The 17324-nt window shown below is 43.4% G+C and overlaps 2 protein-coding genes across 2 annotated transcripts in view; both read left to right on the plus strand.

The window, feature by feature from the left end:
* Window positions 1-10649: 10649 nt before the first annotated feature.
* LOC117012235 (NADH dehydrogenase [ubiquinone] 1 alpha subcomplex subunit 3-like) lies at window positions 10650-10973 on the plus strand. The gene has a single exon (XM_033088261.1). It carries the CDS (start codon window positions 10650-10652, stop codon window positions 10971-10973), a length of 324 nt encoding a protein of 107 aa, XP_032944152.1.
* A 4795-nt stretch (window positions 10974-15768) lies between these two features.
* Window positions 15769-17324, plus strand: part of CDHR3 (cadherin related family member 3) — a 63194-nt gene continuing 61638 nt past the window's right edge. Inside the window, exon 1 of the mRNA XM_033088927.1 lies at window positions 15769-15934. Coding sequence (XP_032944818.1) covers window positions 15889-15934 — 46 coding nt within the window. The 5' untranslated portion in view covers window positions 15769-15888. The remainder of the gene's footprint in view (window positions 15935-17324) is intronic.

Raw genomic sequence — 17324 nt, forward strand, 5'->3', positions numbered from 1 at the left:
ATATGTGCTACAACTAGGTTAGCAAACTGCTGCCTGGTATAGAAACTTAACAGAATTGCTTTAATGAAGAATGATTTGTATTTGACATATCAGTTTTTTGGTAGGGAAGTAGTTGTTTCTTATCTACTTAAGCAATATTTGAAAACAGAGTGTCCTTCTGCGTTGCCTGAAACTATCCTCCAGAGATTTGTTTGTATTACCGGTTTATTTAGCACACTCGTTCTGCTTAGCAGCCACCCCCACTCCGCAGACCCTGTCCTTTTAATCAACAACCTGTCACTGTATTTCAGTGTTTCTGTAATGGCACACCAACTGAGCCACGATGAGCCAAAACATATCACTTCACATAGAAACTGTATTTGCAGAATTTCGCATGCACTTGGGCTGATCAGATGAACTGTTTCTTGGGGACCAGAAATTAAACCTAGGTGAGCTTATGTGAAAGACTGGGAATCAAGGTGTGCAGAGGGTGAGTATGGCAGGGGAGGAGGGTGGCAAAGCAGAGTTACAGGATCAAAAGTTGATGGCTGGCCTCTTATTTTAAATCACAACTTTTGTGCCTCCCAGCTGCCACCTGACAGAGGTAGATTTTTTGCATAGGCCCATTAATGTGTTAAATTAACACCTAATCATTAACTTTTAACATATGCCCCATATGGTTCCATGCTCTAGGGATACAGCAGTGAGCAAGGTATCTGCCCTAATGATGCTTACGTACTGGTAGAGGAGAAAAACAAAAACACATAAACAAATTGTTAAATGTAGTTCAGGTTTGATAACTCCCAATAAGAAAAATGAAGCAGGATTTGGACAGAGTGATGATAGATGATGGCGTATATGTGTGTGTCTCCATTGGATAATTTAGTTTGGTTCATCAAGGAAGGCTGCTCAGAAGGGATGACACTTGAACGGAAAGACCTGAATGAAATGAGGGAGTCATGTGAATGTTCCTGGGCTAAAATGAAACCGCATGTCGCCATTATTACGAACTGACCTAAGTCAATTTGGTCACGATGCACAGCTCGTAGGTTCTTGGTAGTTGACGATAAGCTATTGAAAGAAAATTGAGGCAAATAAGGGTGAACAATTCCCCTACAGCTTTCTTTTCAGTTTGTAAAGAAAGTAAGTCTTCCGCCAAATTTGGTCATTCATACAGAAATTTATTAAGCAGATTTTTAGTATCAGGTACAAATAGTTTATACAAACTGTTTGGTAAGCTCATTGGGGACTCAGCACTCTCCTTAGGAGCCCTTTCTGCTGCTTTGCTTGAGAGGGTCCCTTGAAGTAGAGGTAACGACATACCAGAAATAGGATTCTGTTACACTGAGGCTCAGCAGCAGGTGCCCAGAATGCCTCTGAACCAATGCACATACACTGGACTGTACAGGATCAAGCCTCAGGGCCCATCCTTAAGGCTACACATTTGTGGTGCTTAATTTTATGTTTCAACTTGGCTAGGCTGTGGTGCTCAGGTGCTTGGTCAAACCCCAGTGCAGATGCTACTGTGACGGCATTTTTTAGATGTGATTACCTATGTTAGTAAACTGGGAGTAAAACAGATTACCTCCGTAATGTGAGTGGGCCTCATCTAACCCGTTGAAGGTCTGAATGGAACAAAGACTGAGGTGTCCCAAACAAGAAGGAATACTGATTCCAGAGTGCAATACGGAGATTCTGCCTGAGTTTCCAGCCTTTGGATTCACCAGTTGATTCAAGAGTTGCAACAACAACTTACTTGAATTACCAGTCTACCATCGTGCATTTTGGGTTTTGAACTTGCTACCCTCTATAATCACGTGAGCCAATTCCCTAAGATAAATCTCTCTCTCATTAAATATATATATATACATATATATATACATACACACACACATACATATATATGTATATATATATGTATATATATATATATATATATATATATACACATATATATCTATCTTCTTTTGGTTCCATTTCTCTGGAGAACACTGAATCATGCAGATTTTGGTACTGGGAAGTGAGACGGAGTTGTAACAAATACCTAAAAATGTGGAAGTGGATTTGGAACTGGGTAAGGGTTGGGGCTGGACAAATTTGAAGCGCATGGTAGAAAAAGTCTAGATTGCCTTGAAGAAATTGTTGGTAGAAATATGAATGTTAAAGGAGATTCTGGTGAGAGCTCAGAAAGAAAAGAGCTGTAGAGAAAGTTTCTATTGTCTTAGAGAATACATATATCAACACGAACAGAATGTTGCTGGAAATATGAATGTTAATGGTGACTCTTGTGAGGTCTCAGAATTTGGGACACGGACACAGACAGCATGGATGCAAGAGGATGTGAAGAGACACAGGGAGAAGAGAGCTACTTACGAGCCAAAGAGAAAGGCCCAGAACAGAACCTTTTCTCAGCCCTCAGAAGGAACCAACTCTGCCAACGTCTTGATTTTGGACTTCCAGCCTCCAGAATGGTGGGACGATAAATATCTGTTGTTGAAGCCGCCCAGTCCGTGGTGCTTTGTTATGGCAGCCTCGGCACGCTAACACAGTGCCGTAACCCTCAATGCTTTCCTCCAGCCTATTTGTCACCAGTCAAGGTCTCTGGGAGCAGGTGCTGAGATAACATATGGGACGTGAAATGTTGACTGGGGATCAAACCCTGTAAAAGGAAGGGAAAGGACCCATCATCAGAAACACATGCAAATGACATGAAACCAGTTATCATACATGGACAGCTAGTTATGCTTAAAAAAAAAATTCAAAATAATTGAATATCAGAAAAAGTATAAATGATCTTTAAACTTCATTTATCCTTATTGTACTTGTTTCCCCTTATTAGTTTATAAAGAGTATGGCACAATTAGGGGTTTATCTATTTCCGTATCGATGGAGCTTTATTATGTTCTCTAAAACCTGAAGGGAATTTTAATGCTAATTTCAATAGCTTATGAATGTTAATAAAATAATATTAATAATATTCAGTTAGAAGAATTTAAGTTAAATAAAATGTAAAGTAAATATTTTTTTTTAATAAAAAGGAGGCGGTAGGAATCGAGGTTGGGCAGAGGGAAAAGTTGAGAGATAATGCACAACCGAGGAGGCCTCAACCACCCAACGTGAGCTCCGGGCTCAATACTGCCCATCAAGGTTGTCTTGCATTGGGTCAAAATCACTGCAAGGGCTGTCCCAGGAAGGGTGGCCTCTGGCAAGGAGGCTCTCTACAACGGAAGCCAACCATGAAGGAGAGGGCAGCGGGATGTGTCTGCCAGTCACACACCCCACAGCCGGGCAGTGAGCCCTTCCTGGAAGGGGGAACCTAGCCACACATCTTGTGTCTTCCATGCTGTTCATGATACCTGGCTGAAATATTTTAGCTAATCTACATATTTTGAATACCTTTATTTCACCACTGAGAATCCACTTCTAATATTCATCATACTTATTAACAATAAACTAATTTCAACCATAAAAATCCATTTCTAACATTCACAATGCTAATTAACAAAGCTCAGGTATTCAGTGAGACCTCAAGTCACCAAAGCTCTTAAGGTGGCTGCCTCTGGAGTGTGCCTTTTCTATAAAATACTAGCTAACTGCATACCCTGGAGGGGAATGTCCCATTAGAGCAACAGGCAGCCCTTAGAGCAAAAGCTAAAGCTTCAACAAATGAGTACATATATAATATGACCAACTGTACCTTGCAGAAATATTTTAAAGTAAATCACAGCCATCCCAACAGACAAGATGAGGTGGCCGCTTAGCTCAGTTAGTTAGAGCACCGTGCTAATAACACCAAGGTTGCCAGTTCAATCCCTGCATGGGCCACAGTGAGCTGCACCTTCCTTACAATAAAATAAAAATGTCTTTCAATAGACAAGATATGTTTGTCTTTGGGGTCTTTGACACCTACTCTCTCTTCTTGTCCAATCAGACTGTCTTAGGGGTTATTCAGTTGCAAAGAACAGCACCTACTGGAACTCGTTGGAGTTTAATGGGTTTGCTGTCAGGATACAAGTATTCGCCAGGCAACCAGCAGACACCGAGATTGGCAATGAAGCCTCTTTGGACCACTCAGCGTGGAGCTGGGGTGTTGGGATCTCAAACTTTCCCTGTCTCTCATGGGTCTCAGGCTCCTCTTCTCCTCTCTGCTTTTCTCTGTGTGTCTGCTCTTGTCTCTCATTTCTGCCTTTCTACTTACTCACCGGCACACTTCCCCAGTCTTCATTCTACAGAACCACCATCATTTGACCATCTCCATGTCTCTTAGGTCAATGTCTTGAGGGGGGTGCACGAAAGGAGTAAATATAACTGGCACAGCCCTGCGTATAGCCTGCGGTCCCTTGAATTATTTGAGCACTGTGGTCGAGTCATCTGTGGTCAGAGGTATGGTATGAGCAGGGTAAACGAGGCTCCTCCTTCCAGGGGCTGCGGGAGGACAAATTCCCCAAGAAGAGGGTGAAAATGGGGAGGCTCTGTCTGACCAGCATCTCTGGCATGCCCACTCCAATCCTACTTAGTGCAGTATCTTGTCAGAAAATTCCCTCACATGCACTCTCCTGTGTGTGTGTGTGTGTGTGTGTGTGTGTACACACATACATACATGCACACCACATGTAGTCAATCAAACCAATCCAAGAGTTGCTGCCATGTGTTCCAATTATAATATTTAAATATGCACATAATGTTTCTTTTTCGATCTGGTTCATAAAGAAATGTCTTCTCATTATCTTTCCCTGAAACCTCATCTGCTACAGATACCAACTTCTTGGATGCAACCCAAGGAGGTCTGACTTGACTCTTCCTCAGTGTAGGCCACTTCTACCAAATCCGGGTGTCACTATGGCTAGAATGGTGCAGTCTCTCCCTCCCAGACCTCACGTTGTCAAAGTCTGTGAGTCAAGTAGTTCACGACCAGCCCTACTCTAGAGTAGACTCTCCAAGGAAACTCTGGCCTCTGTCCCAGCTCAACAACTAGACCTCAGCATAAGCTATCAACCTGGGGATGTGATTCATGAAAGCAGAGCTGTCCTGTAGCCTGGATGTAAGGAAACCTCAGATCGTTCTCACTGTGTTCTTTCATGCATGTTTGCATCATTTGGAATTTCCCAGGGACACTGGTGTGCCAACTAATCTTATCAGCCAGGCCTCCTTCAGCAGACACAGCAAGGAGTCGAGGGGTAGCCTGTGTCCAATTGGCTGGAGTCGCTCCCTTCTGCCGAGGGCACAGACGGGACAGCCCCTGGCCAGGCTCGCAGGCTCTCGCCCTGGCCTCATATCCCTTTAACAGAGGCAGAGCCTTTATTCCCACCCAGTCAGAGAAAATACAGAAAAAGGAGACACATGTCAAGCAGAAAGGACCCTGCCAAATTGAAAACTTCAGAAATACTTAAATAGAAAAAGCATATAGTTCCTTCCCAGACCCCGTTTGTTAGGGGGTAGGAATAGGGAGACCTGAGTAAAAACCTATATTTACCTGTTTCCCTTCCCCATCCTTTCTCAAGTTCATATGCCCAGAGAACTCCTCAATTTTATGAATAATTAGATAAGTGTTTGCTAGAATATTCTCTCCTGAAAGTCTGTTGGAGAGGTGTCTGAAACTGAGGGCACTGAATAAGATCTTTCTTCTTTTCAATCTCACCTGTCAATTTCACCTCAACCTGTCCACCATAGCAAGTATTTCCAAGGGCCAAGGGGTCCGGACCTGTGTGGCTAGGCCAGTAGTACCGCCCTTTGCGGCCCAGGAGACCTCCACCTGTGATAGTGCGGGGCCATGGGGCATTCGGGCTGCTGCCCTTTGCTGCCCCCAGGGGTCTGTGTTTGTGGGCCATTCCACATGCCAACTTTGCCATAGAGTGCCTCACTTAGAAAGGGGACCCATGGCTCTCGGATCAGCCATTACCTTTAGGGGTCCCCTCGCGGCAGACCCCTGGTCTGGCTGGATCAGTCATCTGCCTTCTCAGCCCTCCTTCCCAGGCCTTTGCCTAGGGATCCACAGTGGTTGGGGATCTTCTTATCTCCCCAAACAAAGCCCACAAAGCATTCATTCATCCTGTCCCTTTTTCCCACAGTCAAGGTGGATGGTTCATCGGTGAGTGCTGATGGCCCATTAGGGAGATCCCTGAGCTTAAAACAGCAAAAGCCCTGTCCGCTCTCTCTGAGAGCAAGGAGCACCCCTTCCTGAGGAACCAGAAACCCCTTCCTTTCCTTCCTGAGGAACAACTCCTCCCCAACCCACCCACTTAGTGATTGACAGTGGGTCTTCTTGTTATAGCAGCAAACCACAAACAAAAGAACAAATCCAAACCAAACCAGATTTAATTTTCAGTTCTGTAGGTTCTTTCCCTATACTCCTAAACACTATTTCCAGTTACTTTTCTTTCCAATGAATCCAGGAGCAGTAATAAGAGAGAAGTGGTAGGAGAGAGGGGCACCATCCTATTAAAAGGACGCATGTGCTATCTACGTATGTGGGTGTTCTGTACGGTTCAATCATGGGGGCAGAGGGACTATCAGTGTAGTGACCTGGAACCCAGATTCTGGAGCCCAGTCGCCGGGGTCTGGATCCTGGCTCTGTCACTTCCTAGATGGGTGATCTTGGGATAGTTACTGAACTTCTCTGTGGCTTGGTTTCCACAGCTAGTAAAATGGGGGATAATATCAGTACAACTGTCTCACAGGGTTATGGTGAGGACTAGACAAGTTAACACATATTAAGTGTGTAGCACAGTGTCTGGCGTATCGAAGAACTGGGTAAAATGATTCCTCAGTTATTACAGATAGCTATGACATAATATTTCTCTTTCTGTCACGATAAACTTGGTTATCACAGCTTATAAGTGGCAAGTCTAATTTATAATTTATTTATAACGAACAGCTGGCTACTTCCAAAAAAGATTTAAAGTGGCTGAACAATGATGTAACTGGAGAATTCATCAATGAGGGTCATGTTTGTAGTTCTTATGTGAAGGATAATAATTTTTGGCTGGAGGGGAAAACTGCCTTCTTTTCCGTTTGTTTGTTTGTTTATGACGGTGGTGTGGTGGAAAGCCCCCTACCCCTTAAACAGGAGACCTTGATAAAATAATGGGAATGATGCAGTGCTCAGTACCTCTTGGTGGAATGCAGGAACACAGTTTTTGAGCAGCTATGGCGTTCCAGGGCTGGGCAATTTACACAGATGGTCCCTTTGAGTTTTGCAATCAGCTCTGCAGTGGAGAAGGCACTGTTATTTCCACTTTGCAGATGAGAAAGCAAAGTCAGGGAATTTAAGTGACCTGTGCAGTTCATGAAGCAGGTAAGTCGGGGAGCAGGGTTCAAGGCTAAGTCTGAGGCCAAAGGCTACCTGCTCTGCCTGCACCCACCTTCTGACTGGGCAAGATGCTTAGCTTCTCCAGATTCTACAGAGGGAAAATGAAGGGAACTAGTACTCCTGGCTCTTCACATCTGGATGAGGAAGGATAGGCCCCTTGCCTGGGTATCTAACAATTTAAGCTTGTGGAATTCATATCAATTTTTGACATGCAAAAGAGGCTGTAAACAATGAGCCTGACCTTAATTCAAACACTAAGTGATTATGTTTCACAAAGAAATGTAAACAGGTCTTTAATTGATTCATGTGCTTGCAATTGGTGGTTCATTTATTACTGTCTTCTCTGTAATAGCCTCCATCTGGGATCTAGGGACTGGGTTGCTCTACAGAACCATGACACTGGTTTGAGCTCAGGTCCAACATTTCTTCGTTGATTCATTCATTTGTTTAACAAGTTAATGGTGCTGTGACTGGCACCGGGCTACAATCATGAACAAAGCAGCTATGGCCCTGCTTCATGGCGCTCACAGTCCAATAGGCTGTAATATGACCACACAAAGAAATAGACACAGTGAAAACTCTGGTGAGAACCACGATGAAAGGAACGAAGGTGCTTGGAGGGAGAGTGATTGGCAATGGGTGATCAAAGAAGGTGTCTTTGAAGAGGAACATTTAATCGGAAATGTGCAAGTTGAAAAGGAGCCAGTCGTGGGGAAGTGGAGAGTGTTTCCTATAAAGTAACATACATGTATTAGTGATTTACTGCTGCTGCTATTATTAACAACATTTTTAGAGTAGGAGAAAGATAGCAGGGCTGAGAATCTAGAGGCCTGCCTCCCTTCCCGGACCTCTACTAACCAGCTTTGTGAGCTAGGCCGTAGTTTAAATTGTTTTCTTATCTAGAAAATACAATGCTTGCATAACTCAACTAGAACATCTCTGTGGTCATTTCAGCCTCTAAAATTCTATAGTTCTACACAGTTTTTACATTTTCTAGTTGTTTAAGGAAACCCCGTGAGTGTAATTACCTAGATGTCAAGAAAACTTTTCATGAAGGGTAGATATGTCAGAAGCTCAGCAAACAAGGAGTTTTCTTGTTTTTAATATAGTGCAGGCTTTAAATGCAGATTAGAGTGAGTCCAGAGGAACACAGAGGCTGTTCAAAACCCAACTGCTTGAATTGGAACTTAGTTTTGATAGTAGGTTTATCCACCATATAAACACACACACACACAAATCTTATATCAAAGGATAATATGTTTCTGAAAAGATGCATATTGAGTTAAATTTTTGAAAATTGAAATATTTTGATTGCACAGAGTAATTAAAATTTTTTTGATTACGAAAGTATTTTTTAAAAAGGAAGAAAATCCTTATAAGTCCTCAAAGCCAAGCAAAAACAAATAAATGCAACTCTAAATTTTTATATTGTAAGAATCCATATTATTATTTATTTGTTTTGAAAATTAAGATATTTTTTTTCTTTTGGAGATCAGTTTTAATGAGATATACCTAAAAATAATTATGGCAAAATAATAAAAATTATTTTCATATGCTATTTGTGAATTTTGTGTGTTATTTTAAAGTTATGCTTCATGTACAATAAGTCTGGTTATCTGACACTATTCAGCTGGAGTACTGATTTATAGGTATTTTTATCAAATCTATTTATGCCAATGGTTTTGGAAATACAACATAACAAAACATCTTTGATAATAATACCGTCATCTACTCAGTAAATATGTGTGTCACTTGACAATAGACCATATGAGCTTTACATGGCAGAACTCCCTATAAACAAAATCAAATGGTAAACTGGCAAAATATTTGCAATGCATACTTATTACACACAAATGCTAATTTCCTTAACATGTCAAGACATCCTACAAACCAGTAAGAAATATACCAACAACCCAATAGAAAAATGATAGAAATGAACAGATAATTTACAAAAAATGAAACACTAGTGATTCTTAAATATTGTGAAAAGATGCTCAACTTCACTCATAAGAAGGGTGATGAAAATTGAAATGAGACACCATTTTTTACCTAAAAGATTGGCAAAAAGAAAAATGTCTGATAACGCTACGTTGGAAAAGATTTCAGGGACTCGCCCACACTCTCCCATGTTATCAGTAGGAGTGTAAATTGAAACAACCTCTTCGAAGAATATTTTGGCAACATCTACCAAAAAGTTAAATGTACATTTCCTTCGATTCAGCAATTCCATTTTTAGGGGTTTAATCTACAAATATACTCTCACAGGTGGGATGTTATCTATACTCAAGGATGTGTATTACAGCATTATTTGTAACAGAAAAAATTGGAAACAAAGCAAACATCCATTAAAAAGGGACGGGATAAATCATAGATAGCACACATACCCAACAGACTACTACTGCGCAGTTATGAAAAAGAATGAGGCTGCGCTACGTGCAGGGATATGTTAGAATTTCCAAAATATATTAAGACCAAAAAAAACCCAAAAACCCTCGGTAAAGTACTGAGTATATAACTGGCTTCTCTTTGTACTAAAGCAAAGACTGTGTAGGTGAGTACATGTTTGCATATGCACAGACTAGCTCCAGAAGGATCAAAAGACTGACAATAACGATTGCCTCTGAGGAGAGAAGGAGCTTCTGGGATACGGTGAGAGCAGCAATATTTACTTTTCATTGATTATTCTCTTGAATACTTGGAATTTTGTATTGTACGCATGTATTACCTATCCAAAAAACATTCTTTTTAAAAATTGAGCTTCCCCCGGGATGTCAGCTGGCAGAACACCACAGGATGAGCCACGCTATTTCATAGCTCTGCGCTGTTTATTCCCGTGTGGAATGGCCTTTACCCCTCATTTCTCCAGCTCACTCCTGCCCTTGGAAACCTTCTGGAGCAGCCATACTACCCGTCTGAATTTGATGCTCCTCCCTGCCCTCTGTCACGCCTCTGCAGCCCGCTGCATGCCTGCCGCATAGCACATGGCCCACCTGATTGTAATGGTGGGTTTCCATTTTGTCGCAGGATTCGGTTTGAGCTCCGTGGTGGGAGGACATGTCATATTAGACCTTACAGTGCCCAGCGCGGTGCCTGACACATAGGAGGCTTCTATAGGAGTGATGGCGGACTGGATGGATGGAGAGACTGCTGCTTCTAGCGTGTCATTTCCTGTGGGCAGGGAATTTTGTCTGTTTTATTCTGTGCTGTAACCTTAACATGCACAACAAGGCGTGGCACACAGTAGGTATTCAATATTTGTTGAATGAATACAAGAATGCCACCTAGACAGGGAAGGGGGAAGAAGTGAGCGACAGGGAGGCCTACAGCTTGTGGTAGGACTCTAGGAAGGCCAACAAAGGACATGAGAGGAGCTGGTGTCAAAGCCAAGTTAGATGTTTGCCTACAAGAATGGTCTGGCAGCTGTTGCCTCAGCGACCAAGATGGTGGCAAGATTGCTGCCTTCCTCAAGAATGCCTGGGCCAAGGAGCCAGTGCTGGTAGTGGCGCCCATCATTGGGCGCCTAGATATAATTCTGCCCCTACTCAGCCCTTACACCGATCACACCGTCATGATCAATCAGGCCATACTCCAACTCCCAGCTCCCTCTGAGACAAGGGGAATGGCTGACGTGCCAGCCACCCCAGATTGTCAACGCCCAAGCTTGGAGTGGCTGAAGAAACTATGAGCATCTCTGTTGACAGGGAGGGCCCCCTTTTGGGGCTCCCAATAAAAGTGTGAAAACCAACCCCAGTAAAAAAATTATCTCGAAGAGTTACCATATGACTCAGCAATTACACTCCTAGGTATTTATCCAAGAGAAATAAAAGCACATGTTCGTGCAAAAACTCGTATAGGAATGTTCACAGCAGCACTATTCATAATAGGATAAAGGAGAAAAACCCCAAATGTCCATTACTGATGAATGGACAAATTAAATGTGGGTTATCCATACAATGGAATAACAATATTCAGCAACAAAAATAAGTGATGTACTGATCCATGCTGCAACATGAATGAGCCATGAAAACATTATGCTGAGTGAAAGAAGTCAGTCAAAAAGACCACAGGTTGTATGATTCCATTTATATGAAACGTCCAATACAGGGAAATCTGTAGAGACAGGAAGTAGACTCGTGGTTGCCAGGGGCTGAGGGAGGTTGTTAGAGGAACATGGGGAGTGACTAGTACGAAGTGGGGGGTGATGAAAATGTTCTAAAATTGATTATGGTGATGGCTGCTCAACTCTGTGAATATGCTTTAAAAAAAAACAACCCACTGAATTGTACATTTTAAGTGGGTGCATTGTATAGTATGTGAATTATACCTCAGTACAGCTCTTATTAAACATAAGAATGATCTGGAGTTTCCTGGAGGCGTGAACTGAGCTCAGGCCCCTGCTCGCCACCGTTTTAGGACTCCAGAGTTCTGTTTCCTGGTGTCAGGTGGGGCTACCCTAAGCCCCAGGGAAATCACGCTTATTCACATTTCAACCCCTGAAGCCAGGGGCCCTGCCAGTGGGTCCTGAGAGCTGAAGGGTAGCAGAATGTCATCCCAAAATATGACGGTAGAAGTTCAAAACATGACACCCCAGAATATGCTGCTTTGTATATTGATACTTTTGTGCTGAGAGCATCGGAAAAACAACAAACGCAAGGAGAGGCCTTCTCTGAATTCCTCCACTTGCCTAAAGACAGATTCTCCAAAAAAAAATTCAGTTGTCATGAATCCCCAGTCTGGGAACTTCATCAACCAGGGAAGATTGGCTGTTAGCACAGGAAAGGAGATTATTAGTGTACACACACAAACTTTGTTACAAGCTAGCACATCTCCCATCTATTCTTTCTTTTAAGGGCTGATTCTTTTTCCTGAAAGTCATTTATTCTCCCCTAAGATATTTACATCCCTCTCCCCTTTCCCTATCAAGATGGTGTTTAAGCGTGAATTCTAAGATCCAGAGTTACTCGTTTTTCCCTCGGTCTCTCCTATGTTTACATGAGGTATACATGTTCATGAACTTCTGTTTGTTTTTCTCTTGTTAATCTGTCCCTTATTACAGGGGTCTCGGCTAAGAACTCAGAAGGGCAGAGGGTAGTCACAGGGCCCTGGCTTCAGGGGAGCCCCTTCCTTTGATCCTCAGGGCTAGTCAGAGTGACTGCTCCTGGGGTTCCGGAAATGAGAAGGGCTGTAGAACGTCTTTATTTTGTTCCCCACAAAAGCTGACGGGCTCTCATTGGATAGGTGTTTGGGGTAGAAAGAGAATGGCACAGAGTGGGGGCATATAGAGTAAAAGTATTAATTCCACAATTTGTTGAACACTAGCTGTGCACCTGGCACGGTGTTACCTGTGAAGCAATTGGGATACAAAGAAGTATAGGAGCCCCTCTGGCCTGGACGCTTGCTGAGACTGGCTGCAGACAAATGTGAGAGAACGGGGGGAGAGGGGGGGGGGCGGTGCTAACGCAGCGTGCCCGTTAGTACAGTGGCCCACAAAGAAGACACAGGACGGAACGCATTTCCATTCCTACAAGAAGCTTCGTGCCATCAGCATGGCTGCCACCACTGTGACCGTGGGCCTGGCCTGAGGTGCTCTCTTCCTAAGGCGGACCTGCAATGTAGGGGTGCTTGAATGGTGGAACCTTGGTACTGTGTCCTAGGGTTTGGGTGCCTAAAGCCCACAGTTCCAGTACTGTACAAATGGGAACCATGGGCAGAGCTTCCCCACAGATATAAAGGTGACTGGGTTTGCTGGCCAGCCCCCCAATTCCCATGGACCTGCTAAAGGAGCCGAACATAATTGGACACTCACAGCAATGCTTCTGCTTCTCCTCTGAAGTCTATAATGTTTCAAGTACATTACAGAGTACGTAAGGGTTTGTAGGCCAAGAACATCTATCTGTAGGACAGTGTATTCCAAGTTCTAAGTCAAAAAGTGTTGAGAATACAACTCCTTTGCTAGTAAGTTAGACACTTGCAGTGGCTAGATTTCAGGAAAGTCCCTTTAAATACTTTAAGGGTCTGAACTACTGCCGAGCCAGACAAGAGGTGGGAGAAGGCTCCCCAGGTGTTTCACGGGAAGCTGGAGGAGTGCCTGCTGCCCCCCAAGTTCCAGCTCTGCCTTTGAGCCACCCACTCATCTCACCTGGCTAAGGCCCCGGTAGCACCAGAATGCCAGAGTCAGGAAAAGAGAGCAGCTTCTGTGGTTCTGGCCTAGCCGCGTCCTGGGTGCCGGGACCACAGGCTTTCAGAAGGAGATGGGAGCTGACAAATGGAAAACAGAACATCATAATGGCGGAAACAACCTCTGGGCTGGAAACAGAAGCTATAACTATAGGAGAAAAAACCCACAGCAAATTCCAGACTATGACCCTTATGATTGTGGACCAGGGAGTGGAAGGATGGGTAGACTCAACCTATTCTGCTGAAAACAGGGCAACATGAAGCACACTGTGCAGTCAGGCTGGAAATTAAACAGATGTGAATTTCTTTAATTCAAAGGCTTAATTATTCTGACGTTTTCCATAACTTAATCTGAGGCATCACTTCAGCTTTAATTATGCATAATGAAATGGACTATTTACAGTAACTAGTATGACAGGAAAAACGGAGAGGCGAGAATTGGTAACTTGGCAACTGTTTATTCATCTTTGTTTTCAGCCAGTGTTTATTGAGTATCTACTATGTTTCAGCCTTTGCCACGGTCCTGCAGATGTCGTCTTAGGAAAAAATAGTATCACTAGAGCCCCTACTATGGGCTTCTTTCACTTCATTATCTCATGTACTGCCTGCAATAATGCTCCATGGCAGGTAGTATTGTCCTTGACTTATAGGAGCAAACCTGAGATTCTGAAAGGTTAGGTAATTTGCCTAAGGTTACACAGCAAAACCTATGCTTTCTGTAATCTAGCATGCCTCACACAGAAACCTACAGACTGACATTGTGAATCTTACTTCCTACTTCATGCAGGAAAAGTCACCTTTTCCTAAGAGAAATGTTGCTTGTTACTTTAAGCAGGCAAGAGAGTGATCAAAATTGTCCTTCGGGAAGTTGACCTGACAGTTTCCTGTAGGATGCAGCGGATGCTATGAGACAGTCCAGGCCAGAGGCCAGGACCTTAGCCAGAGTGGAGGCAGCAAGACTGGAAAAGGGCTGCAGGTGGCACTGTGGCGGCGAGAAGGGGCCTGCTGAGGGTTTGAATGTGGTGAGAGGGGAGGAAGACAGCTTTGCTGCCCTGGGTTTGGGAAGCAGGAGACACGGGTCCCAACTTGGCCACTCACTAGCAGCTTGACCTGGGGCAAGGCACTCAAGCTCTCTGAGCGTTACTTTTTGTGCCCAGCAGGGGCTATAACCAGCTTATTTAGCAGACTCGATTCAGAAGCATATAAACTGAAGTGGCTTTGTTTTTCCTCCAGTCATTGTAACACCTTCTGTTAAATCTCCCTCCGTATCTTGTTTCCTGGTCACTTTCAGTTATTCATGGTCCACCATAGTTTTTACGGCTCCCATCTCAAAGTTGACTTAAATCTTATTTCCTGGCCCTCATTGTTGTGTCTCTCCATTGGCTTTGGCAGCTCCCCTGGCTCATACTGACTAACTGGCCAGTGGTGACCAAAAGCTGGTTCGCTTGTGGGGCACACATGGTCTGCAGAGCTCCTGTGGGGACTCCCGCTGCTCATGTCCCTGACGGGGAGGGTCTGGCTCAGTGCTCCCTACCCACCTCCTGCCACTAACCTTGAGCTGCTGGGTTTTCCTTCCCCAGCGAGCAGTTCTTGAGCAAAAGAAGCAGGAGAGAGTCCAAATCCAGCTTCCTTCCACACCGTGTCCAAGACTATTCTTACTGCGCCACCACCATCCTCCCTCTGCGCTGCCATTGCTCCTTCTCTGAGTGGAGGCTGGACTCCAGCCCTGCCGTGTTTCACTCACCAGGCCTTGTCACCTGGCATGGAGCTGCCTGGGACATGAAAGCACCATATAGGGCAGCACCTGCCTCTGAGGGATAGGCAGGAACCTTCTTCCTGCAATACTCTTCCTCACAGACTTCTTTGAGGGCTAGAGTGGCAGTGGTGACGGATCAAATCAAAGGGCAGTGTCTATAGCCAACTTGAGGAGGGGTCTGGTCCCAATTGGGAATCTGACTCATCAATTCAGTGGTCAGAAAAATTCCCACTTCCCCACTCCTGCTTCTGAGAAAGACAAAATGCCTGGTTACAGGGTTACTGAGATCATCAGGGATGACTGCTTATGTCCAGCTTTTACTATTATCCCAGCCTCTCTGGTCTTTCTTTGCTCTTTGACTTCTCTTTCGGGGCTCTCTGTCCATACAACAGGTGTGGAATTCTAAGATGGACTCTGAGCTGACCAGGGCTTGTTGGTTGTTGGCCTCAGGGTATCCTGCAGTCACAGAAACAGGTAATCAAAGAGCAAACAGTCCTGTGGTGTTTAGAGTCTCCCTTAGTTACCACCAAGCCTCTGTTTGATTTCTTTCATGGCAACAAAACCAGGAGGGGAAGATGAGTGGCATCTGGAATACACTTTAGGTAAAAGGTAGGATTCTGCTCCTGGATGATTTGCTGGAAGTGTGCACAGAGGTCAACTATCAAATATGCAGGAAGCAGTCCTTCTCCTGGTTCTCCTGGGCACCATGTCAGGTAGGAACTTCATTTGCCACCTTGCTTGCCTGACTCAGTTTACATGATATCATTGTTTGGTAAAATCCCCAAAGAGGAAATTGTCTCTGGGAGAACTTGATCAACTGTGGGTTTATCTGCACTGATGAACAAGATGATGCAGCAACGGGGAGCTCTGGGAGGCTCCGGTAGGGATAACCTGGAGAACAAAGGTGGTAAAGAAGCCACAGTCTAGTCTATGTTTGTATAGACTTCACTTTCCCTCTTGTGTTAAATGGCCTGAGCTAGAAGTCCTTCTAAGATCCAAAGTTGTGAAGATAATTTTCATAGCAGAGCTTTGTTCCATTCGGGGAGGAAAATATTTTCTCTACCCTTCTAGGTCCTTTTGACTGGTCTATTAATTAAATTGACATAAAACAGATTACCAGTAGAAAAGCAAATTTAATTACGTACATGGGGGGCCCCATAAGAATATGAGACCTACAGGTAGTCAGGCAATTGAGCCTCATAATTAAGGGGACACAGAGAGGACTCTGATCTCCAGGCCCTTCTGAGCTCCCCCAAGCCCACCATTCCTCACTCATATTCTTTGTGTTTATCTTTGCTGATAGCTTTCTTCCCAAACCAGGCCCTCTATCTAAATTCTTTCAGGCAGTTAAGGGGGAGGTAAGAAACAAAAACAAACAAACAAAAGAAACTATTCCTGAATCTTTTGGGCCTTGATTGTCTTCAGCTCAAAAAAATTTACATGCCAAATTGGCACATTCTGAGGAGAGTTATATTAAACCCCTTCTGTGTGCATGTCAAGTCAGTTTGTGGAGCTTCTGGCCTTTCTCTGGAGGCAACTTGAGATTGGCAAATCATCCTGTGGAAAAATCGAGATACTGAGGGTGTTTTATCTTAATCTTGAGCGGAGAAAATGCTCAAGAGTCTGGTGGAAGAGCCAAAGATTCAAACTAGTGCTTCTTGCATTCTCTCTTCCTTATTCAAGAGCTTCAAGAATCTGGGATGATCTTTTTAATGTTGTCAGGTTGGATTATTGAAATTGAGATTTTTAAATTAAATTTTATTTTTAAATAGGTATATGAATAATATATGGAATTCAATCATACTAAATTTGAAGATTAATTTGAGATAATTCACATTTTTGATGAGTTATACTTTAGTAAACACTTAGAGGAGTGTCTGGTACATAATAAATGTTAGTTATTATTATTATGTATGATGTTGAGTCTTCCTATCCAAGAACAGGATTCTAGATATTTGTTCAAGTCTTCATTTGTTTCCCTCAGGAGTATTTTAAGACTTCCTTCATATAGATCTTGTACATTCTGATTATGTTTATTTCTAATTCTTTCTTTTACTTTATTTTGGGCATTTGTAGATGGACTATTTCCTTCCCTTGTATATT

This window comes from Rhinolophus ferrumequinum, chromosome 20, assembly GCF_004115265.2.
Source record: "Rhinolophus ferrumequinum isolate MPI-CBG mRhiFer1 chromosome 20, mRhiFer1_v1.p, whole genome shotgun sequence".
NCBI classification, from domain to species: domain Eukaryota; kingdom Metazoa; phylum Chordata; class Mammalia; order Chiroptera; family Rhinolophidae; genus Rhinolophus; species Rhinolophus ferrumequinum.